At 40.2% G+C, this 22,728-nt stretch overlaps 1 protein-coding gene across 2 annotated transcripts; it reads left to right on the top strand.

The window, feature by feature from the left end:
- On the top strand, nt 1-10,725 carry slc52a2 (solute carrier family 52 member 2). 2 transcript variants are annotated; one of them, XM_010865889.3, is made up of 4 exons: nt 1-378; nt 597-1,452; nt 4,486-4,595; nt 9,383-10,725. In XM_010865889.3, the coding sequence occupies exons 1-4, from the start codon at nt 249-251 to the stop codon at nt 9,610-9,612; spliced, it is 1,326 nt and encodes a 441-aa protein (XP_010864191.1). In that variant the 5' UTR covers nt 1-248; the 3' UTR covers nt 9,613-10,725. The 2 variants fall into 2 exon arrangements, with proteins under 2 accessions (XP_010864191.1, XP_010864192.1); XM_010865890.5 differs by having other exon boundaries at nt 2-378; nt 4,486-4,609.
- The last annotated feature ends 12,003 nt before the right edge of the window (nt 10,726-22,728 follow it).

The raw sequence follows: 22,728 nt of genomic DNA, 5'->3' as shown, positions 1-22,728 counted from the left end.
TATCGCGTTTACCGCTGACTTTTATTTTGAAGACAAAATCCCAAAATGTCTATTGTTGCCAGCAAGACGCCACTACGCAGATTACACTAATATGTTTCGTCGGTTTCACGTAACACGCAACCATTCATTTGTTTTATAGACGGATTCTCTTATCGCTGATATTTTTATATGACGCGTGTCCTCATGGCCTCCCCCCATTTGAAACCATACCCAAGGTAAATATTTTCTAAATTCATCAGAGCGACCAAATGGCGGGTACTTGGTGGAAAAGTGCCGCTTGGACTCATGTCCTTGTTGCTCTCTTCGGAATGGGCTCTTGGATTTCCGTAAACTGTCTCTGGGTTGAGCTACCGGTTGTTGTCAGCGTTCTGCCTGAAGGTTAGTACGCGAGTTTACTAAAATGTTTTTTTTTTTTAAATTCCTTGTCAACGCCCCATTTTTATTTAAAGCATTGTATAAAATAAAATATAGGTTTTGTTTACATTATTAATAATAAATACGGATATATGTTGTACAGACAGACCAGGCAAAAATTGTCAATTACAATAGTATGAATAATAATGTAATGAGCAATGACCTTTGTTTTCTATATGTAGGGTGGAACTTGCCTGTATATCTGTCAGTACTGATAGCGCTTGGGAGCATAGGTCCAATTGCTGTGACCATAACACACCATTGTGCCCCAGGATGGTTAAACGAGCGCCTGGTCATCCACTTCATCCAAGTTCTAGCAGTTGTGGCATCTATCTTCCTAGCCATATTCTGGTCACAAGTGGCCACTGTGGCAGAGGAATCAAGATCAGTACCTTTTCTGCTGCTTACCTTCGTTTTGGCTCTTGTCTGCTGTACATCCAGCGTCACCTTCTTGCCTTTTATGTTCCGATACCCCCCTCAATACATTCGCACCTTCTTTGTTGGCCAGGGGCTCAGTGCTCTGTTCCCCTGTGTTGTGGCGTTGGGACAGGGTGTGGGGAAATTGGAGTGCAAAATGGAGAATGGCACGTTAAAGCCACACTACCTGGAAGAAAACTTTCCTGCCCAGGACTTCTTTTGGTTCCTGTTTGTAATGCTGACAATCTCAGCCATCTGCTTTTTAGCTTTAACACAGAGACAAATAACAGCGCCAGCATCGAATGAGTACTCCCCAGAGTCTGAGAGGGTGACAAAGGAAGAAGGGGAGGACACCCATCCGCTTCAAAATGGAGGAACGCCGGTGTCTGACGACCAGGTGGAGTTGGAGAAAGCAGCCCCTTTACACACCTTCTGGACACCACGCAACATCTACCTACTGGTGCTACTAGGTGTGTCTAACGCCCTGACCAATGGAGTCCTACCATCTGTTCAGAGCTTTTCCTGTCTGCCCTACGGCACTATGACCTACCACCTCTCTGTTGTCCTCGGCAACTTAGCAAACCCACTGGCCTGCTTTGTGGCTATGTTTGTCATCTGCAGGTGAGTGACTCTTGAGAGAATGCATGATACGTGTGTTACTTTACATTAAGTAATTTATTGATATAGATACAAGAAACCAGACAAGCTTAGTTCAGCCGGCTCGCAATTAGAAGGAATTAATATTGTTTCCCTGGCTGGATTCAATCCGCGTTGTCCTATGTGACAGAGTGTGGAGGTATTTCAGAAAGCGGGTTCAGTTAAAACTTAGTTTACTCAGAGTTGATAGAAACTGGGTTTATGGTTTCAAAGAGCTAGGGGTCTTTGCCCCCCACCCCTCCCCCCGTGGATCTGGGCCGGATTTATCTGAACAATATTCTCAGCCCTCTTATCATTCCTATGACACATAGTGGACATGCTCTCAGTTTGGAACAAATTCTTGGTGTTGAGGTTTTCTGTATAACATCGGTGATGCTGAGCATATTTCCAAGCCAAAAGTCTGTTGGGCTGTCAGAGGTCTGACTCTTGTACTGAAACGTTTACTGTACACTTTTGTAGTATTCCCAAGTCACAGGGCCACAAGACTCAAAGAACAATTTCACAGAATTGCAGGTATCATCAATCTATGCAGTAATCAGTTTAGTAAGAAGCTTTGAGACTTGAAGCGCTAATCAGTTAATATTTTGACCTATTCCAGGTGTGATTGGCTGCATAGATGGCACTCATTCCTATCACAGCTCCTTCAGTAAATGAAGGAGATAATGTGAATTGGAAGTATTTTTTTAGAGGGCTTTTTCTGCAGCCTCTGTTGGACCCCCTCTGGTTTTTCAGCCCTCAGCCTTTTTTATATTGGCTATAATGGAGGTCCAATTTGGAGTAAGCACAAATGTCCAGTAAGCACAAATTTGAAGATTTGAATGCATAAATGTATTAAAGTGTTACTTTCAAATATACTGTTAAATACTGGCAGTGTTGAAATGGCTGACAATTGTACTTTTGCTTAGAAAATATCACTAACTATTTCAATATATCACATGTTCAATGTGGCCACCGAATGCTGTTTATTTAGGTAGGAGAGGCTTAACAACATCACAGTTGCTTTTACTGAAATAATGCTTTAACTGTTTGAAGTATATTTTTATATTTCATCTTCAGTTGCTGCAAGTAAAATGTTGTGCCTGTTTGGTTGCACCTGCATAAATATTACACACACAATATATAAATGTTCAATGAGTGGAATACCCGAGATGAAACTTAAGCCATTTTTCTCCTGTTGCAATGGTGAATCATGTTCTCTGCATTCCATTGATGAGGGCTTTTTATCTCCTAATGTATGTGCTTTACTCAGTGTTAACTTAATTCAGAGTTGACTGAACTAATTGTTACTACCCATTCTGAAACAGTCAACTCTTAGTTTCACAGCTCAGAATCAGACAACCCAGAGTTGTGGTTTGAACTCTCAGTATGTTAACCCTGATTTCTGAAATACCCACTGTTTCTTTAACTACTACACTATTTAAACAGCAGGTGTTGTTGCAAATTATATTTGCACGTTATAGCGTTGTGCTCAAAATTTTCATACCCTTGGAGAATTGGTAAAATATGTACCATTTTTAAAGAACGTGAGTGAGGACCAAACCCTGGTTGACTATCTGGCAGTCCATGTCTCTAACCCAGACCTGGGCAAGAGTCATTCTATCCGGATCTGATACATCCAAAACTTTTAAAATAATACAAAATAAAAAATACCTGACGAGGTCGGCAGATTACGTTACTTTATTTACTGTTGCATATTTATTTATTTTCAAATTAAAAGTCCTTTGGCACGCCCAGTAATAAGTACAGCAGTATCATACTGTCTGTTTAAAATACCTTTTAAGTTGAAACAAGATATTTACGTTGCTATGATACGTAGGGACCAGCACCACAATCCACGCGCGGAAGTTATCATTTGTATGTTCTATACGCAATTGATGACTAGCGATCTCTGGAAATGAGCCTAAGAAAGTTGATAACGAAAGTAGGGTATTTAAAAAACTAGTGAGAGGAAAATATTTATTTGCAGATGTCGCTGGTAAAGCAACTTGCTTAATATGTTAAGCTAACGTCACAGTTTTTAAAGAGTACAATTTGCAGAGGCACTTCCAGAGCAAGCATGCAGCGAAATACAAAAACTGTCAATGCTACAATTCAACAAGTCCAAGCGCAGATGCAGCCTCACTGATGAACATCTTGCAGCAGTACCGCACACTGCTTCAACAGAACCGCACACTGCTTCAACAGAACCGCACACTGCTTCAACAGTACCGCACACTGCTTCAACAGAAATGACTTCTGACTTCACCTCACTTGTCAACGCCCATACGAGGCTCTCCTGTTCATATTAAAGTTGATTTATTGGCTGCTGCAATCGCTGTCGTTAAAAGCACGTAGTACAAAAAATATACTGTATGAAGTTAGATGACGGCAATTATACCAACATTTGCTTTGAGTGAAAATCTTCAGAAGTGATTTCATAGACTTGCCTGCCCTAATAACTATTATACCTATATAACTGCTATACACTATACCTTATGTAATGTAGCTTATGAGTTGAAAGTTAAGTTTTAAGGCAAGTATGTGTTGTGAGGATTTTTTTTAGGCCTTTGCCTGCCATAAAAAGAGTTGTTAACAGAAAATAATAAAAAAAAAAACTTGTTAAAGTAAATTAAGTTCTATTATGAAAACAGTGTTGCATGGAAAATAAATATGCATAAATATAATGTGGAATTTAACAGAGTTAGCTATGTTGTGTGTTTTTTAGGCATGTTGGTTAGAAAAGTAATCTGGCCCACGATGCTCTCTGGCATTTTCAGTGTGGCCCCCCAGTGAAAAATATTGCCCACCCCTGCTCTTACCACTACTCTACTTAACAATGGGTAGTCCGTTAGGCACTCACTCGCTCAGTAAGAGACATTCGCTCTTCTTGGCCGGCTCAGCTTACACGGCCTGGCAGAAATGTTAGTATGGACTGACTTCAGATATTGGTTTGAAATAATAGTACATGCTTTATGTTGAATCTGGCAATCTTGTCTTTTTTCCCCCTCTGTGTTGCAGGTCCTCTTTGGGTCTCAGTTTAATGTCAGTAGCAGGTGGGGTCTTTGCAGCATACCTCATGGCTCTTGCAGCACTAAGCCCCTGCCCTCCTCTCTTGGGAAGCCTCACTGGTGTGTGCTTGGTGGTGAGTAACCACATGGTGGTTTGCAAATTGGGTTTTACATTTAAATATTTAGCAGGCTCTTATCCAGAGCTACTTACTATTAGTGCATTTATATATGTATTTTAGTGAATTTACATATTTTGGAGATTAGTGTAGGGATCCTGCAGACGGCCCTACGGATGGCCAGCACTGTCCGGATTAGTCGGGTAATTAATCTAAATTAATCTGGTTGCATTGTCTTTTTGTGCTGTGGTGACAACTTGTTGCAGCTCTCACGACTGAGCTTAAGGATTCCGGTTTAGACTGCATGGTTGAGCGAGGAGCATGATAAGAATCAAAAGAGCTTCAAATGTTTTTCAGAAGACACATTATCTTGACATTGACTATCCCTAGTCTGTTGGTTGTGGCTACGCTGAACCTGGATCTTCATCACAAATGGGATATCTTGAATTTGGGGAGGAAAAACAGGGTAAAAGTAAAACATGGATGGTGGATAATTTTTTTTATTGACATTGGTAAGAAAATTTGAATGATTGTGCTGAATTAGCAGTAGGCCCAAATCAAACCCATGCTACAACAGTTCATGTTCACTGGCAGCTTAGACCGTGGATCCATTAGAACATCGGTGAATGTACCACCTATCCCATCAGCTATGATTTCACCCAAGTGGTGATAGACGTTCATGCAACTTTTCTCAAATCTGCTGATAAATCACTTGTTGTAGATCAGGAGTTCCCAAACCTTTTTGGCCGACGAACCTATTTCGATACCTAAAGATTCTCGCAACCCCAACCATGTGAAGAAAAATTATATAATCGTTATTTTTTTTATTTTATGCTATAAGAGTCAATTGTAAAACATTCTCCCCCGACACCATTGTCATATCAGGTGACCCCACATGGGGCTGCGACCCCTAGTTTGGGAACCTCTGTTGTATATCAAAGGATGGGTATTACTAATTTCTGTGCATATGTCTCCACTGGCTTGTACAAATAGTTTGTAATATTATGTCAATGTATTGGCCCTGTTGTGACTTTTTTATATGTTAGTTCAAGAGGTTTATTTGTCATTTGCAATAACAAGTTATGGCAATGAAATGCTTGGTTTTCCTACACCTGACAGTGCAGTTAAAACGTAACAGTAATTATAATATATAAATAAGATTATACAAAAAAAACTCATCAATAATAATAACTATACAACTGTACAACCATAGTGCAATGTAAAAATGACAGGTGTGCATGATATGATAGGTGTGCATGCTATGGATAGAAGGGAGGAGGGATTCCTGAATTGAGCAGCCTCATGGCCTGAGGAAAGAAGCTGTCCCATAGCCTGTTCATTTTGGACAGCATACTCCTGTACCTTCTGCCTGACGGAAGCTTGATAAACAGTCCGTGGCATGGGTGGCTGGGATCTGTAATGATCCGTTTTCTCCTCCTCCTACACCTTTCTGTGTAGAGATCCTGCAGGGATGGCAGGCCAGACCTTGTGATGCGCTCTGCTGTTTTAATCACCCTCTGAAGTGCTTTACGGTCAAGGGCGCTGCAGCTGCCATACCAGGCTGTGACACAACTGGACAGGATACTCTCGATAGTGCATCTGTAGAAGTTGGGGAGTATCCTAGAATCCATGCCAAATCTCCTTAATCGGTGTAGGAAGAAGAGCCGTTTCCTGGCCTCCTTCACCAAGATGTTAGAGTGATGAGACCAGGTCAAGTCATCGCTGATGTTGACACCAAGGAACCAGATGTTGTGAACTCTCTACTGCAGACCCATTGATGTGTATGGAGGCGTGGTCACCCCACCACTGCTTCCTGTGATCCACAATCATCTCCTTCGTTTTGCTGATATTGAGCATTCTCCCATGTGTGTTCCTCTTGTCCAGATGAGAGAGTACGGAGTGGAGGGTTAAGAGCAATGGCATCCTCTGTAGATCTGTTATGTCCATAGGCAAACTGCAGCGGGTCAAGTGTTACAGGCATGGTATTGAAGCCCTGGTAGAGAGATACTTTGACTCTGTATTGGCTTTTTGCTGTTTTTATTGCCTTTCTGAGGTCATTCCGGGATTTCTTATCGTCCTTGCTGCCGAGTTGAATGCTGCAGTTCAAGCCTTAAGCATGGCACGAATACCACTTGTGACCCACATGTTTTTGATTGGGAAATGATTTTGTAGTTGTACATGGTACAACGTCGTCGATACATTTGCCTCTGCCTGTAAGCAGGGAGCAACAGTATCAACGCATGGTCTGATTTGTCGAAAGCAGGGTGGGGGAGGACCTTATATCCATGATGAAATGGAGAGTAGAAATTGTCAAGAGTGTTTTTCCCGTGTGTCATGAAGTTTGTTTTTTGAACTTCGGTAGGACTTTCCTCGGATTGGCGGCATTAAAATTGCCTAGCTTCCAGGTGTCAACATTCAAGCCTATAGATAACTTGAAACATTTTGTCAAGCGCAGCCCCAGCGTTGGCTTGGGGGGATGTACACAGCTGTTAAAATGACTGATGTACACTTCCAGGGTAGATAGTAAGGCCGACATTTAATCGTAAGATGCTCCAGATCAGGAGAGCATCCAGAAGAAATGCAGTCCGTGTCCTGACACCAAAGATTGTTTACTGTGAAGCAGACACCACCCCTGCTGGAAAGCTAGCCTGCTCCTAAGTTCGTCCAGCTTGCTGTCTAGTAAGAATACTTGGGAGAGGAGCGCGGTTTCCCCCCAGCCGCGGTCAGACCAAAACTACACCCCACTTCCCACGCTTTCTCTGTCGGCATCGTTTTCCAGGTAAGCACAACAAAGGGTATCTCAGGTTTTTCGTTGAACTTGATGTTCTGTACGAAAAAGACGTTTCCAGTGCAGTTCTGATGTCCAATAGTGATTGTCTGTTATATGTTAATAACGCGGTTGCAAATGCATCAAAATTACACATTAATAACAGTAATAAAACAATAAATCCTAGAAGGCCAGTCACCTCTTTACTCCTGACGTTGATACTTGTATTTTTCTTTTTGCTCAGTTGTGCACCGGGACCCCCTGATCTTCCTATTCTGGTTAGAGACATTTTGCGCTGTTCGGTGAAGGGAGTAGTAGACATTGTTGTATGAAATCATCTTTCTTGGCAATTTCTTGCATGGAATAGCCTTCATTTCTCACGACAAGTATAGACTTACTGAGACTGAGTTAAAAGAGAAAGTTCTTGGTTTCTGGCCATTTTAAACCTGTAATCGAACCCACAAATTCTGAACATTCTGTTTTCTAATGATCAATTAGCCATTTAAAATGAAACTTGGATTAGCAAACTGTGATGGAAATTCCATGTATCGACACTCGGAGTAAGGGACACAGAGACAAAGATCTTTGTACAACAGTTTTATTAACTATTATGCACATATGAGAGACGCGTCAACCGCTTACACACACATAATCGTCTGAGGAGTCTCCCCCTCAAAACATCCACAATCCGTATTTATTACAGTGAAAAGGGGTGTGGTAAGATGCTGTCCTATGTCAATAAAACACATTCCCTTTGTTATGTTACTACCTAAGTATTCTGCTCTTGCTTTAACAGGTTAGCGTAGCAGATAGCTAACATAAGATCCTTGAAATAAAGACCCAGGAAACCGGAGTAGAGAGAGGCCTTTAGTATCTTTTATCTTAAAACTGTGAAAACATAATAATATGGCATTACAAACTGCCCATATATACATATACATGAATATGCAACTTCAGTCTAACATATAGCTATCCCCTAGGACAAATTAGCCATTATCATGACTAGTAAGCATTTAAGCTAACTTTAACATGGATCTCTATGGAGCAATGGCAATCGCGATTAGCATAACCATGGATCTCTATGGAGAAATGCTAATCGCGATTAGCATCTATCAACACAACATACGTTATGCTAAAATGAACAATACACAAAAATTATATCAAAGTAGATATGCTTCTTACAGACATATTTACAGACTTAGACCTTCAAAAACTACCAAAGACGAAGATAGAAAAGGAACTGCAGCATGTTCTTTCAGTAGACCAGAGTCAAAAGCAAAATAGGAAAACCAACGGCAAGAGAGTAGGGACAACATTTAGAGAACTCAAATGCAATACAACTTTACACCACTAGATGTTTTTAATTCAACACAAAGTGGGGGCAGAACACTAAGCTTCACACAAAGGACAAGCTCTCCTTCCCCCCATAGGTAACTTCTTCAATTCTAAGAGTTCCAACCGAACCCGAACAGACAATAGATGCCCTGATGAGTTATACAGATGAGGAGATAAAGAGTAACCATTTCATCAGCTGATACCAGTCAATGATACCCCTTTGGCAAATACCAGGTCCCCCACATTCCTCTACCTATCTAAACAATGGGACTCAAGTCCTTTAATCAGTAAGAATGCATCAGGCTTCAGAAACTTCCCCAACACAAACACAATGTGCTATTGGAACACAGGAGTGATGGTAGCTGATAATGGGCCTCTGTACCTCTATGTAGATATTCCACTGAAAATCAGCTGTTTCCAGGTACAATAGGTACAACATAAACAATGTCAACACTGTATTTCTGATAAATTTGATGTTATTTTAATGCTCCAAAACATTTCCTTTTCTTTCAAAAATAGGGATATTTCTAATGACCCCAAACTTATGAACGGTATTGTACCTTTTATCCAAGTCTGTGCTAGCAAGATTTGCAGGTAATAGTGACAAAGAATGGTCTGTGGTGTTTGACTCAATGTATAATAAATTAATGTATTCTGTTATATACTGATAGTTGTTTGTCTTTGCCCAGGTGGTGTCCTGGATCATCTTCACCGGCCTGTTCTCTTACCTGAAGGTGGTGATTGGGACTCTGCTCCACGAGGCTGGCCATGCTGCCTTGCTGTGGTGTGGTGTCTTCATCCAGGCTGGCTCACTTCTAGGAGCCCTCTCCATGTTCCCACCAGTCAGCATCTATCAGGTGTTTGCCAGGTCTCAGGACTGTGTGAACATCTGTACATAGACACCAGGAATCACGGCTAGCTGAATGATTCCATCAGGGATGGAGAATGGATCAACCTCTGCCTTAGCCCCGTAGATGGGCTGTATTTTGGTTGATGGGTTGTTCTATTAGGGCTCAGAAAGGCATTCCCATGTAGATTGGAGCATTGTTTTGCTGTTTCCTGGGTAATGTAAGAGCCTATGATGCTGTGCTACAAATGCTTATAAATGCACTGATCTACTTTCTTTGGTTTATAATTGTAATGTCACTTGAAATCGCAAAGTAAAATTTACTCAACAGAAAACGGATACCTAAACTGAGATGTTTTCATGAATTAGTAGTGGTATTAGTAGTAGCAGCAATGGAGGCTTATTCTGTGGCTGGGAAACTAAGCTTGTTTAGAAACTCAAATGGCAAGCTTTAACAGTACTTTCTCCCAAATTTCATTAGGAAGCTACCCTTTAAAAAAGTATTTGTTTTATCAATGCCATTGGGGAATTTCAAAAGGAGCTATTAATTTACAGCCTTTTATTGAAAAGTTTAATTTTTGACCTCTACCTATTATTTTGCATAATCTCACAAGTGCTAAAATCAAGGGGTGCAAATTAATAAATTAATATTCTAGTTTTGCTTTCCTATTAGAGCATTTTAATAGGATGTTTTATTATGCATGTTTACTTTGGGAACAGTTGGTCTGTTTTGCGGCTTAGTTTGGGTACCATGTAATGGTGCATTTTCAAACATTCCTGTAACTCTAATGCAAGGATATTCTGTACTTCATTACTTAAAGAAGCAGGAATATCTAGATTGTGTCTTTGAAGTGCACATCTGAATTTGCTTGTTCCAGGAGATCCCTTTCATGTCTACCATTTCATATGTCATTGTCGGTCTTAATTTTAGGAAGAATTTGTTAAAATATGAACAATTACCTGTTTATTTTTGGATAAATGGAAACACAATGCAAACTTTCAATTTCTTTTGAGTAGTGCTTTCATGTTTTGTATGATATGTCATTTGATGTTAAATCCCTTTGTTGACATTGCTTTCAATTCATAACCAATTCCAAGTGCAATTCTAAATGACAGTCTACCTTCAGTTTAAGGTAGTATATTGCTTTATTAAGATCTATTTCAGTAAAGACAGTTGTCTTCAAATACTGGTACAAATCTGATCATTGAAATGTGACTTAAGTACTCATAAAAGCATCCTGGCTGTAAAAACTAGGGATTTTGTCATTTCATATTTGGAATGAAAAAAGAAAAAATGTGCTCTGCCTTAGTACTTCTACATTGACTGTAATATTGGACCATGTGTTGCACACTTTATTAATATGGATGTTTTATCAGTGACTTGATGTTGCTAATGTTTTGTAATATACTACACATTTACTACATGACCGTTATATGTTTAAATGGATTTTAATGTGAAATTGTTACGACCGCCTCCTGGGGGAGGGAATGTAACACCCTACTGGGCAGCAGGTAAAAGGGTTAGGAGTAGGGCAATGCCAGCGGTCTGTCATATCAAAGAAACAATAAAAAAAGACCCTGAACTTCCCTACCTCTAGCCCTGCCTACCACAAACTACCTTAACACACACTGCTACATAGAACCCTGGGTGATTGCCGCTGGCTTCTAACCTAGTGTGTATAAAAATGGCTTACCTACGGGTATAAGTAAACCCCAGGGTGTCTTCCTAGCCCAACTCCACAGAGATCTAGGATGAGGTTTACATTTAACACCAGACACTAATACACCTCTTTCACTCACACAAAACTAACCCTAACTCTAACACATTATTTATTTCTCTCACAAAACAGTTAGCTAAGCTACCTCTGCCAAACACAAACTGAAAAACTTAACAGGATGGTGAGCCGCTCAGGATTGGCCGGTGGAGATTGATGGCCACGCCCACATTGTCTACAGCAACACACTGCACCTGGGAAGGAAACAGGAGAGAGGGACAGCAAACAGGACGCACAGTTTATTTTTAATCACTCTCTTGCCTTAGGTCCAAATCATATTTGGATAATAATAATAAGCCAATAAATGTGCCTGCTTTTCATATATGGTGATTCCAAAACAACTTAAATCACATTGTGGTTCGTTTGGAAAATCAATTAAAGATGGGTTTAACAAAAACTAGATTATTTTCTCAAAATGGTATCTTTAATCCTCCCTTGCAATGCAAGTGATGATGTATTTTGTTTGAGCTATGCTTTGTCAGCAATCGGTGTTGTAGACTAACACTGAAAAGCAAAGATGATTAATATTTTTATGATATTTGCAATTGTTCTGAAACTTTTTAATCATTAGGTCCTTGATTTGTAAGGTTTGACCAAATGGTGAAGTATGGTCTTGACTCAAACTTTGTAGAAAGACTGGAGGAAGTAAGGTTTGTTTTATATAAATGGCATTCCAGTTATTTCTGTGCATTCTCAGGAAATTAGTCAACAGAAGAGCTGTTGTTATTTGGTTATAAAATAAATGAGCATTGTTGAGAAAAAGGGCAGAGTACGCCAAATCTTTTGAATCTTGAATCTTTTGATACCGTATCGCTCGACACATTTACAAAATTTGTAATGAGTTCTAAACCCACAAACTCTCAGCTAGACCCGATTCCAACAAAATTACTTAAGGAGCTATTTCCTGTGCTAAGTTAGCCAATGCTGAACATAATAAATTGCTCACTAAACTCACTAAAAATAGCGGAAATTAAGCCTCTTCTAAAAAAATCTAATCTGGATCCCCAGATATTAAAAAATTATAGGCCAATATCGAACCTCCCGTTCCTCTCAAAAATCTTAGAAAAATGTGTTTCCCAACAACTGAAAGCCTTCCTGAAGACAAATAGCATTTATGAAATACTACAGTCCGATTTCAGATCCCATCATAGTACTGAGACTGCACTCGTGAAGGTAACAAATGACCTTCTAATGGCCTCAGACAAAGGTTCCGCATCCGTCCTGTTGCTTCTTGATCTTAGTGCTGCTTTTGACACTATTGATCACTCCCTTCTCTTAGAGAGACTGGAAACCCATATTGGGCTACGTGGACATGTTCTAGCCTGGTTTAAATCATATTTATCTGAAAGATTTTAGTTTGTTAGTGTGGATGGCATATCCTCTGACAAGTCAAAGGTATGCTTTGGTGTTCCTCAAAGCTCGGTTCTGGGCCCATTATTGTTCTCACTATATATGCTCCCTCTGGGCGATGTAATCCGAAATCACAATATTAACTTTCACTGTTATGCTGATGACACACAGTTATATATTTCAATGAAGCATGGAGAAGCCCCTAAATTAGCTACTTTGGAAGCATGCGTTTCAGATATTAGGAAGTGGATTTCTTGCTCTTAAACTCAAAGAAAACAGAAATGCTCGTTTTAGGACCCAAAAAACAAAGAGCGTTGTTAGCAGATCTCACTGTGAACCTCGACGGCTGCATGGTCTTATCCCAAAAACTGTAAAAAACCTTGGCGTTACCCTTGACCCTGACCTCTCCTTTGAAGAACATATAAAATATGTCTCAAGAGTTGCTTATTTTCATCTTCGAAACATTGCAAAAATGTTAAACTTTCTATCAAAAACTGATGCAGAAAAATGTATCCATGCTTTCGTTACTTCTAGACTAGATTACTGCAATGCTCTTCTCTCTGGTTATCCAGGCAAATTAATAATACACTTCAATTAGTGCTGCACACAGCTGCTAGAATCCTAACTAGAACAAATTGTTTTTAACACATTACTCCTGTCCTGGCGTCCTTACACTGGCTGCCTGTTAGGGTTAGGGCTGATTTTAAGGTTTTACTCTTAACCTATAAATCAATACATGGACTTGCTCCTACTTTCCTGGCTGAAATGATCCAGCCATACATACCTACACGTAACCTTAGATCGCAAGATGCAGGCCTTTTAATTGTACCTAGAATTTTTAAACAAACAGCTGGCGGCAGGGCCTTTTCTCATAGAGCTCCACTCCTGCGGAATGATCTGCCAATTAAGGTTAGAAATGCAAACTCAGTGCAAACTTTCAAGTGTCAACTAAAAACTCATCTCTACTGCACGGTTTATAATTAGGTGTAGCCTGGCCCGGGGGCGTGAAGGTGACCAGTAGGCTTGATACTGTCCAGCCTTGCTGTCTTGCCAGGTGGGCTCTCGTCGCCACTGGGATGCCCTCCCTCCAATGCCTTTCGGGGGAAGAGTCACTGGCTTGTTGTTGACTCTCTGTTGCGCACTTGTGCAATTGGGCTGTACACTGCTAGCAATACTCGGCCCTCATTCAGGGGCGTTGCGGTTGGTGGGTGTCCCTTTGGTTGATGCCTGGCAATGTGGGTGGATTGATTTCCTGCATGTTGGGCCCTGTCACAGTGTCACCGGAACCCCCTGTCTCAGTTCCAAGGTGTTACGCTGCTATATTATAGTGCTGGGGGATATGAGGAATGCACTACTAACTTTTTTTCAGTCTCCTCCAGTTTTACATTTTAGGAGGAGATGAGGTCTTGGTCCACACCTGCGGATTACCTGGTTTGGGGGGCCCATTGCTGTCCTTGTCCACCTGGTCATACTTCTGACCTAGTCTAAAATCAAATAGACTCTGGATTTAGTCCAGAGAAATGTATTTATTATTCCAATTGGACTCTTAATATCTCACCCAGCACAGCCAGAAGAGGACTGGTCACCCCTCTGAGCCTGGGTCCTCTCTAGGTTTCTTCCTAAAATTCGACCTTCTTAGGGAGTTTTTCCTAGCCACTGAAATCCAACACTAGTGTTGTTTGCTCCTTGGGGTTTAATAAATTTGATTGATTGATTGAGTACAGGAGGTGAACCGAGGGTTTCGGGAGCAGCAGCCGAGGACGTATCATCAATCTACACCAGGACCTGAGACGGATGACGTACAACTACCCCCCTCCCCCTTGGTGTTTGTCTATGAAGCGAACTAAGACCCCAGTTAAACAGAAAACTTTCAACAGCTCTGTTGAACCTCATGAAGAAGCTGTTGAACCTCATGAATAAAAAACTTTATAAAAGAGCCTGGAGGGTCCCGGCGCTGTCTGTACTAGTGATTGACTAAATAAAGGTAGGAACTTGTAAGAGCTCTGTCTCCCTCTTGGTCTCTGTGTGTGGGTGTGATTGTCAAATGCTTGATCATAAATTCCTCTACCTGTGAGCCACAGCCCTGTTTTTACTCAGTGAGATTCCGCATACTCCATAAATCAAAACTTAGACCTTGAGACAATATCACCTTCCCGTCCAGGTCCCTTTCAGGCAACTGAGAGAAAGGGGAAGACGGGAACGTCAGTGAGAGTGTGTTTGGTACTGGTTTGCTCTAAGGTTGGGTAAAAAATACAAACCCGATTCCAAAAAAGTTGGGACTGTACAATTGTGAATAAAAACAATGCAATGATGTGGAAGTTTCAAATTTCAATATTTTATTCAGAATACAACATAGATGACATATCAAATGTTTAAACTAAGAAAATGTATCACTTTAAGGGAAAAATAAGTTGATTCTGAATTTCATGGCATCAACACATCTCAAAAAAGTTGGGACAAGGCCATGTTTACCTCTGTGTGGCATCCCCTCTTCTTTTTATAACAGACTGCAAACGTCTGGGGACTGAGGAGACAAGTTGCTCAAGTTTATGGGAATAGGAATGTTGTCCCATTCTCTTCTAATACAGGCTTCTAGTTGCTCAACTGTCTTAGGTCTTCTTTGTCGAACCTTCCTCTTTATGATGCGCCAAATATTTTCTATGGGTGAAAGATCTGGACTACAGGCTGGCCATTTCAGTACCCGGATCCTTCTTCTATGCCGCCATGACATTGTAATCGATGCAGTATGTGGTCTGGCATTGTCATGTTGGAAAATGCAAGGTCTTCCCTGAAAGAGACGACGTCTGGATGGGAACATATGTTGTTTTAGAACTTGGATATAACTGTCAGCATTGATGGTGCCTTTCCAGATGTGTAGGCTGCCCATGCCACACGCACTCATGCAACCCCATACCATCAGAGATGCAGACTTCTGAACTGAGCGCTGATAACAACTTGGGTTGTCCTTGTCCTCTTTAGTCTGGATGACATGGTGTCCCAGTTTTCCAAAATGAACTGAACCACAGAACAATTTTCCACTTTGCCACAGTCCATTTTAAATGATCCTTGGCCCAGAGAAAATGCCTGCGCTTCTGGATCCTGTTTTGATACGGCTTCTTTTTGGCACGGTGGATTGTGTTCACCGACAATGTTTTCTGGAAGTATTCCTGAGCCCATTTTGTGATTTCCATTACAGTATCATTCCTGTATATGATGCAGTGCCGTCTGAGGACCCGAAGATCACGGGCATCCAGTATGGTTTTCCGGCCTTGACCCTTGACGCAGAGAGATTGTTCCAGATTCTCTGAATATTTGGATGATATTATGCACTGTAGATGATGATAACTTCAAACTCTTTGCAATTTATCTCTGAGAAACTCCTTTCTGATATTGCTCCACTATTTTTCGCCGCAGCATTGGGGGAATTGGTGATCCTCTGCCCATCTTGACTTCTCAGAGACACTGCCACTTTTAAAGGCTCTTTTTATACCCAATCATGTTGCCAATTGACATAATAAGTTGCAAATTGGTCCTCCAGCTGTTATCTATACATTTAACTTTTCCAGCCTCTTACTGCTACCTGTCCCAACTTTTTTGGAATGTGTAGCTCTCATGAAATCCAAAATGAGCCAATATTTGGCATGACATTACAAAATGTCTCACTTTCAACATTCGATATGTTATCTATATTCTATTGTGAATTAAATAAAAGTTTATGAGATTTTTTAATTATTCCATTCCTTTTTTACTCACAATTTGTACAGTGTCCCAACTTTTTTGGAATCGGGTTTGTTCATTAATTCCTTGAGGTGTTGGTACTGGGTTTGATCAAATATTTTTGATAGTATATGTTAGGGTAAAAAGAAGATTCGTTCCCGAGAAGGAGTACAATCCTTGAGTCCCCACTATAAAAAGATCTGACCTCTGACCCATTCTGAGCGGAGAACGCACAGACGGACAGAAGATCAGCATTAGTTAGATAAGATTTTTAAAAGAGGATTTGTGAGTTATAGCTGGGAAATACCCACACCTTGGAGAAAACCAGAAAATAGTTTAAACGGACCATAAAGGGACCTAAAGGCTATATAAAGCCAGCGCAAGTACGATAGGGGCAACTCTCAGTACCTCAGGCTCTGTGAGTGAACCGGTTCTAAATAAGTACAACTATAAATATTGTTGAGTGTTAGGAACCGCCGGGTGGCAACATAAAAAGTTCCTCCGTCGCAGGATTGATCGATAGGACCTTTCCAGACTTCGGACTCGTGTCATAAGCCAGGGCTGAAGTTGACTGACCTTGCAGTGGGTCAAGTTACGCCTTGCTCTACATTCCAGTGCCTGGTAAACTGATTTCGGAGTAATCCCTCCAAAGACATAAAATCGAACTAAAAAGATCCTAGGGCAAGTGTGAAATAACCAAAGAAGCTTGGCGCCGTCACCCGATTAAAACTGAGGTCTGATAAATAACAGGAGGTAAGTTGATCGGGTGATCCCAGAGGTAAAGGCCGCGAAAGCATACATCAAGTTCAGGTTAACCAACTTGTTATTTTAGCTGGTTGACTATAATCATTTTAGTGATTTTATATAATAGGTTCCTATTCAATTCTATTCAGACATTTTGTATTTAGGAGATTTTGCCTATTCTTCTAGTGTGTTGGTCAACATTCCAGTAGATGTCGCTATGTAGATCAAAGTTAAAGCTAGAATACTTAATTAACTCTGTTCACCTCTTTTGTTACAGCAAAAAGTTATGGGATACTGGTGCCTAGATTTACTATCCATGACATAAAAATTATAGTTATAATGTTTTGAGGCTCACTGTTTATGTTTGAATTGTTTGCAAACATTGGATTAAAAATATAATTGCATTGCAACAATAGACAGGCTCCTCCAATATGGTGAGAATAGGAAAATGGTCTGGTGGGGTACTCTAACAGAATGAGACTGTGTCAGATAAACATTGAAGGCAAGATATTTTTGTGAAGCATTGTATTACTGACAATGTAGATGTCATTGTTCAATATATTCTTCTGGATCACACTATATGGGAAGATGTAGGAGGCAAAGGACAATGAGCATAAGGGAAGCAGATATTTACTAAACAATTAAATAAAAACAACAGGAAGTAGAACACAGTAGAAACTGTATGAAAGACAAAAAATCTATAGATGAAACAAAATAAAAACAACCGGAACAGAAATATCCTACACACCATTTAGAAGTAGTTCAAAAAACAAATAGGGAACAGTGTAAGAAGCAAATTGGAATGGAAGTCAGTGCAAAAACTAAGGGCAAAAAAATGAACAAAAGTATAAACTGTATAAAATACAGCCAAAATCTAAGGAAGTAACAAAATAAAAACAATAGAAATAAAAATATAGTACACACCATAGGGATGTAGTTCAAAATCCAAACAGGGAAAGGTGTAAGGAGCGAAATGGAGTAGAGAAGTCAGTGCAGAAACTAAGGGCAAAAAAACAAACAACAGTAAGAATAAACATGGCAACTGCAGAGTAATCCCCAAATGGTGAAGTATGTGGATGTAAGTAATTAAGCAAAAGTAAAATGTTGACAAACATTGCAGTAAATTTCCTGAAGAAAATGCATTCCACATCCATACATTCCACTTTTACATACATATACTTGATACTTTTTCTGCCCTCCTCTATTTGCACTTCTGGTTAGATGCAAACTGCATTTTGTTGTACTGTACTTGTACCAAGGCCGTAATTATAATATACATTGGGGGGGACACATATTCAAATATACTCAAAATGTACCCCCAATATATTTATAAAAAAACTATTAATGAAATAAAAATGCTTTGACATGCAACCATGCATCACGTGTAATCATAATCATAACTAAACTCAACAAATTGCCATTATTCCTACAATTTGAATTATGGTGTACTGCAGTTCTGCATGTGGTTTGTCCAAGTGGTGTTGCCGTACCCCAGCAGAAGCTGTTGCTCGAGTGCTGTGAGTGGGTAAAATCAACAAATGTCAAACACTGTACTGTCTCTCTATTTCATTATTTTCATTTGTATTAAAAAGTTGTAAAATGTAATATAATATGTTTTACGTAGGCTATATCACTGACGATTGTGATTAACTACAATGTCAATACGTCATTTTGCGCTGGAACTATATCCTAATTGTGGAAATAAATATTTTGCTAAAAAGTGTCAGTATACAATTATAATTGTGTGTGGAAACAAATGTTTTTGGTGAAAACAGCCCGATTTGCGAGTGCTGATCCATTAACCATCACATCATAGCTATCTTACCTGGAAAGTTAATTAGCCAGACATTCACCCAGCGACCAACAATATTGCTCACGGTGTATTCAACTAACGTTAATGACGTTATTTTTGTCAGAAAGCCCACGTGAAGTCTGAGTAAAGTGTCAGTCATTTATGGTGTGCAACATGTGTAATATATGTAGAGAGTAGTGTTGAGATAAATGAAGTTTAAATAATGCTGATTTAATAACAATGTATTCTTATGTTTTTGTTTTATTAAATTGTATGCTGCAGCCAGGATAGGGAAATATGATTGAATACAATAACCCTAAAAAGTTTAGAACTCCATACATTACACTCAGCCACACTCAATCAGACTTTACACCTGGCTCAGATAGAGAGACAGGATTAAAACCCCACAATTAACATACAAATGAAACTGCCCCCTATACAGCACAAAGAGACCTTCTGTCTCCAGCCCCCTGATAATCTAGTCTAGGTTAGGACAATAGAATGTAAATTACTGTAACCTGGTTAAGATTTCACACCTGTATGTAAAGAACCTGTTGATCTTCATTGGACAGCGAAAACAAAGAGATTCGTCTAACATGTCACCATGCCAACAAAGAGCCAATAAGGATGGGTTTTACACATGAGAGTGAAAAGTAACCGCACCTGTGGCGGGAGTATCAAAACCAATGTTCGATCTTGATTCGGGGCGAATATTTTGTGGAAGCTCGAGGGTTGAGCAAATATTTGACCCCTGCAGTGTATTTCATGTATTTTGACTTATCAATTCATATTAATAAATCTTTGTGCTAAATTTCAATTTGGACCGGAGCCTCGTCCTTCTTCAGAAATTCTGGTACACGGAAAATTCTTAACAGTAGTAACTTTCATTTATTGCATACACATATAGTATATTGTATAACTACTTGCTTATGATAAATAGCATTATTAATGTTTGTTTGATTAAAGTTCAGGCAGATTGATTACAGTCAGCTTTCATTCACAGTGATTGTCATTACGAGCAAGAGGAAAGGTGGCAGTGATATTCATCAGTTTTTTGGGCAAACTCAGAAACGTTGAGAGCAGTGAGAATATGAGTGCCAGTCAGATGACAGAACTACACAGTAGTACAAGAGATGAGTCTATGTTTCTTGATATAATAATCATTGCCATTCAGATCAGAGATGGTTAGTAATCCATTCCAGAACTTAATGTCAAGAAACACCACTTGTTTACTCATAATATTAATTTCATGTTCACTCTGGTGCGTTCAGAGTAAAGAGGGAACATGAGGATGCCGACAGGGCAGGGAGAGCAGGTGACATGGGGGTGAGCGAGAAAAGGGTCAAATATTGAGGAATAATTTGATATCACCATGTTGGTATTGTTCCTACAACATCATAATTAATGTTGGCACAACTGAGGTTAGGCTTAGGCACAGGTGCTACTGAGGTTAGGTTTAGGCACAGGTGTCTCTTAGGTTAGGTTTAGGCAAAGGTGTCTCTGAGGTTAGGGTTAGGTCAAAGAGTGGGGGGCAGGGGGGATTTTTCTGTCTTTGGACTGGGGTAACCAACTAACTATAGGTCAGTTGCAATGACGGTCCCGGAGCAACATTAATTATGGTGTCTTAGGAACAACATCAACATGGTGCTATCAGATTGCGCAAATATTGATGGTTATAATACCATAATACCATTATCTTTATAGGAGATGTGTCTATATACAGTGGGGAAACAAGTATTTGATACAATGCGGATTTTAAATGTTTTCCTACTTACAAAGCATATAGAGGTCTGTAATTGTAATCCAGAAAATCACATTGTATGATTTTTAAATAATGAATTAACATTTTATTGCATGACATAAGTATTGGATCACCTACCAACCAGTAACAATTCTGGCTCTCACATACCTGTTAGTTTTTCTTTAAGAAGCCCTCCTGTTCTCCTCTCATTACCTGTATTAACTACCCCAGTTTGAAGTCGTTACCTGTATAAAAGACACCTGTCCACACACTCAATCAAACAGACTCCAACCTCTCCACAATGGCCAAGACCAGAGAGCTGTGTAAGGACATCAGGGATAAAATTGTAGACCTGCACAAGACTGGGATGGACTACAGGACAATAGGCAAGCAGCTTGGTGAGAAGGCAACAACTGTTGGCGCAATTATTAGAAAATGGAAAAGTTCAAGATGACGGTCAATCTCCCTCGGTCTGGGGCTCCATGCAAGATGTCACCTCGTGGGGCATCAATGATCATGAGGAAGGTGAGGGATCAGCCCAGAACTACACGGCAGGACCTGGTCAATGACCTGAAGAGAGCTGGGACCACAGTCTCAAAGAAAACCATTAGTAACACACTACGCTGTCATGAATTAAAATCCTGCAGCACATGCAAGGTCCCCCTGCTCAAGCCAGCGCATGTCCAGGCCCATCTGAAGTTTGCCAATGACCATCTGGATGATCCAGAGGAGGAATGGGAGAAGGTCATGTGGTCTGATGAGACAGAAATTTAGCTTTTTGGTCTAAACTCCACTCGCTGTGTTTGGAGGATGAAGAAGGATGAGTACAACCCCAAGAACACCATCCCAAGCGTGAAGCATGGAGGTGGAAACATCATTCTTTGGGGATGCTTTTCTGCAATGGGGACAGGACGACTGCATGTATTGAGGGGAGGATGGATGGGGCCATGTATCGCAAGATCTTGGCCAACAACCTCCTTCCCTCAGTAAGGGCATTGAAGATGGGTCGTGGCTGGGTTTTCCAGCATGACAACGACCCGAAACACACAGCCAGGGCAACTAAGGAGTGGCTCCGTAAGAAGCATCTCAAGGTCTCCAGACCTGAACCCAATAGAAAATCTTTGGAGGGAGCTGAAAGTCCGTATTGCCCAGCGACAGCCCCAAAACCTGAAGGATCTGGAGAAGGTCTGTATGGAGGAGTGATCTCTGTAATTGCAAACAAAGGTTTCTGTACCAAATATTAAGTTTTGCTTTTCTGATGTATCAAATACTTATGTCATGCAATAAAAAGCAAATTAATTACTTAAAAATTATACAATGAGATTTTCTGGATTTTTAGATTCTTTCATTCACAGTTGAAGAGTATTTATGATAAAAATTACAGACTTCTAAATGCTTTGTAAGCGGGAAAATCAGCATAATCGGCGGTGTATCATATACTTGTTCTCCCCACTGTATGTACAAAACCACGCCCCTGCACATGTTCATCTGTCAATGGCAGCCATGTTTTTCAATGTACTGGCCTGATTGATATAACTTTTGAAGACCATCGTCCATAAATGCCAAATATCCAAGTGCGTGAAGATCGAACATTTGGTGCCAGAGGACTTCATATTTTAGTATTTGTCACAAATTAAAAACCATTAAAGTGAAGTTAATGAGTCCCAATGGCAAGTATATTCCTTTTGAGGAGGTGGACTACCTCTTCATGGCTGCATCTCAAACGGAGTGAGTATGGTGACCTTGCTATTGTGAAAAACATAAATAGCGCATTTTCTGTGTGGTCTTTGTCAACATACGTGTAATTATTATACCATTATCCCTGTAGGAGATGTCTATATATGTGCACAACCACACCCCCTCACATTTTCATTGGTGAATAACATCCATGTTTTTTGACATAATGGTCTGGCTGATATAACTTTTGAAGACCATGGTCCCTAGATGCCAAATATCAAAGTACATGAAGATCGGACATTTGATGTTAGAGGAGTACATTTTGAGTACATTTTGTCCTTTTCACTTTATGGGTCCCAATGGCAGAAATGTTTATCATGAGGAGCTACACC

This window comes from Esox lucius, chromosome 10 (assembly GCF_011004845.1).
Source record: "Esox lucius isolate fEsoLuc1 chromosome 10, fEsoLuc1.pri, whole genome shotgun sequence".
In the NCBI taxonomy this organism is placed as follows: Eukaryota; Metazoa; Chordata; class Actinopteri; order Esociformes; family Esocidae; genus Esox; species Esox lucius.
The sequence above is the reverse complement of the archived record's forward strand: the minus strand, read 5'-3'. Positions and strand labels throughout refer to the sequence as shown.

Coding starts and splice junctions, on each gene's coding strand:
- slc52a2 (XM_010865889.3), top strand. CDS start 249: ATGGCGGGTACTTGGTGGAAAAGTGCCGCTTGGACTCATGTCCTTGTT. Junction 379..596: donor TGTCAGCGTTCTGCCTGAAG/GTTAGTACGCGA, acceptor TTCTATATGTAG/GGTGGAACTTGCCTGTATAT. Junction 4,596..9,382: donor TCTCTTGGGAAGCCTCACTG/GTGTGTGCTTGG, acceptor GTCTTTGCCCAG/GTGGTGTCCTGGATCATCTT.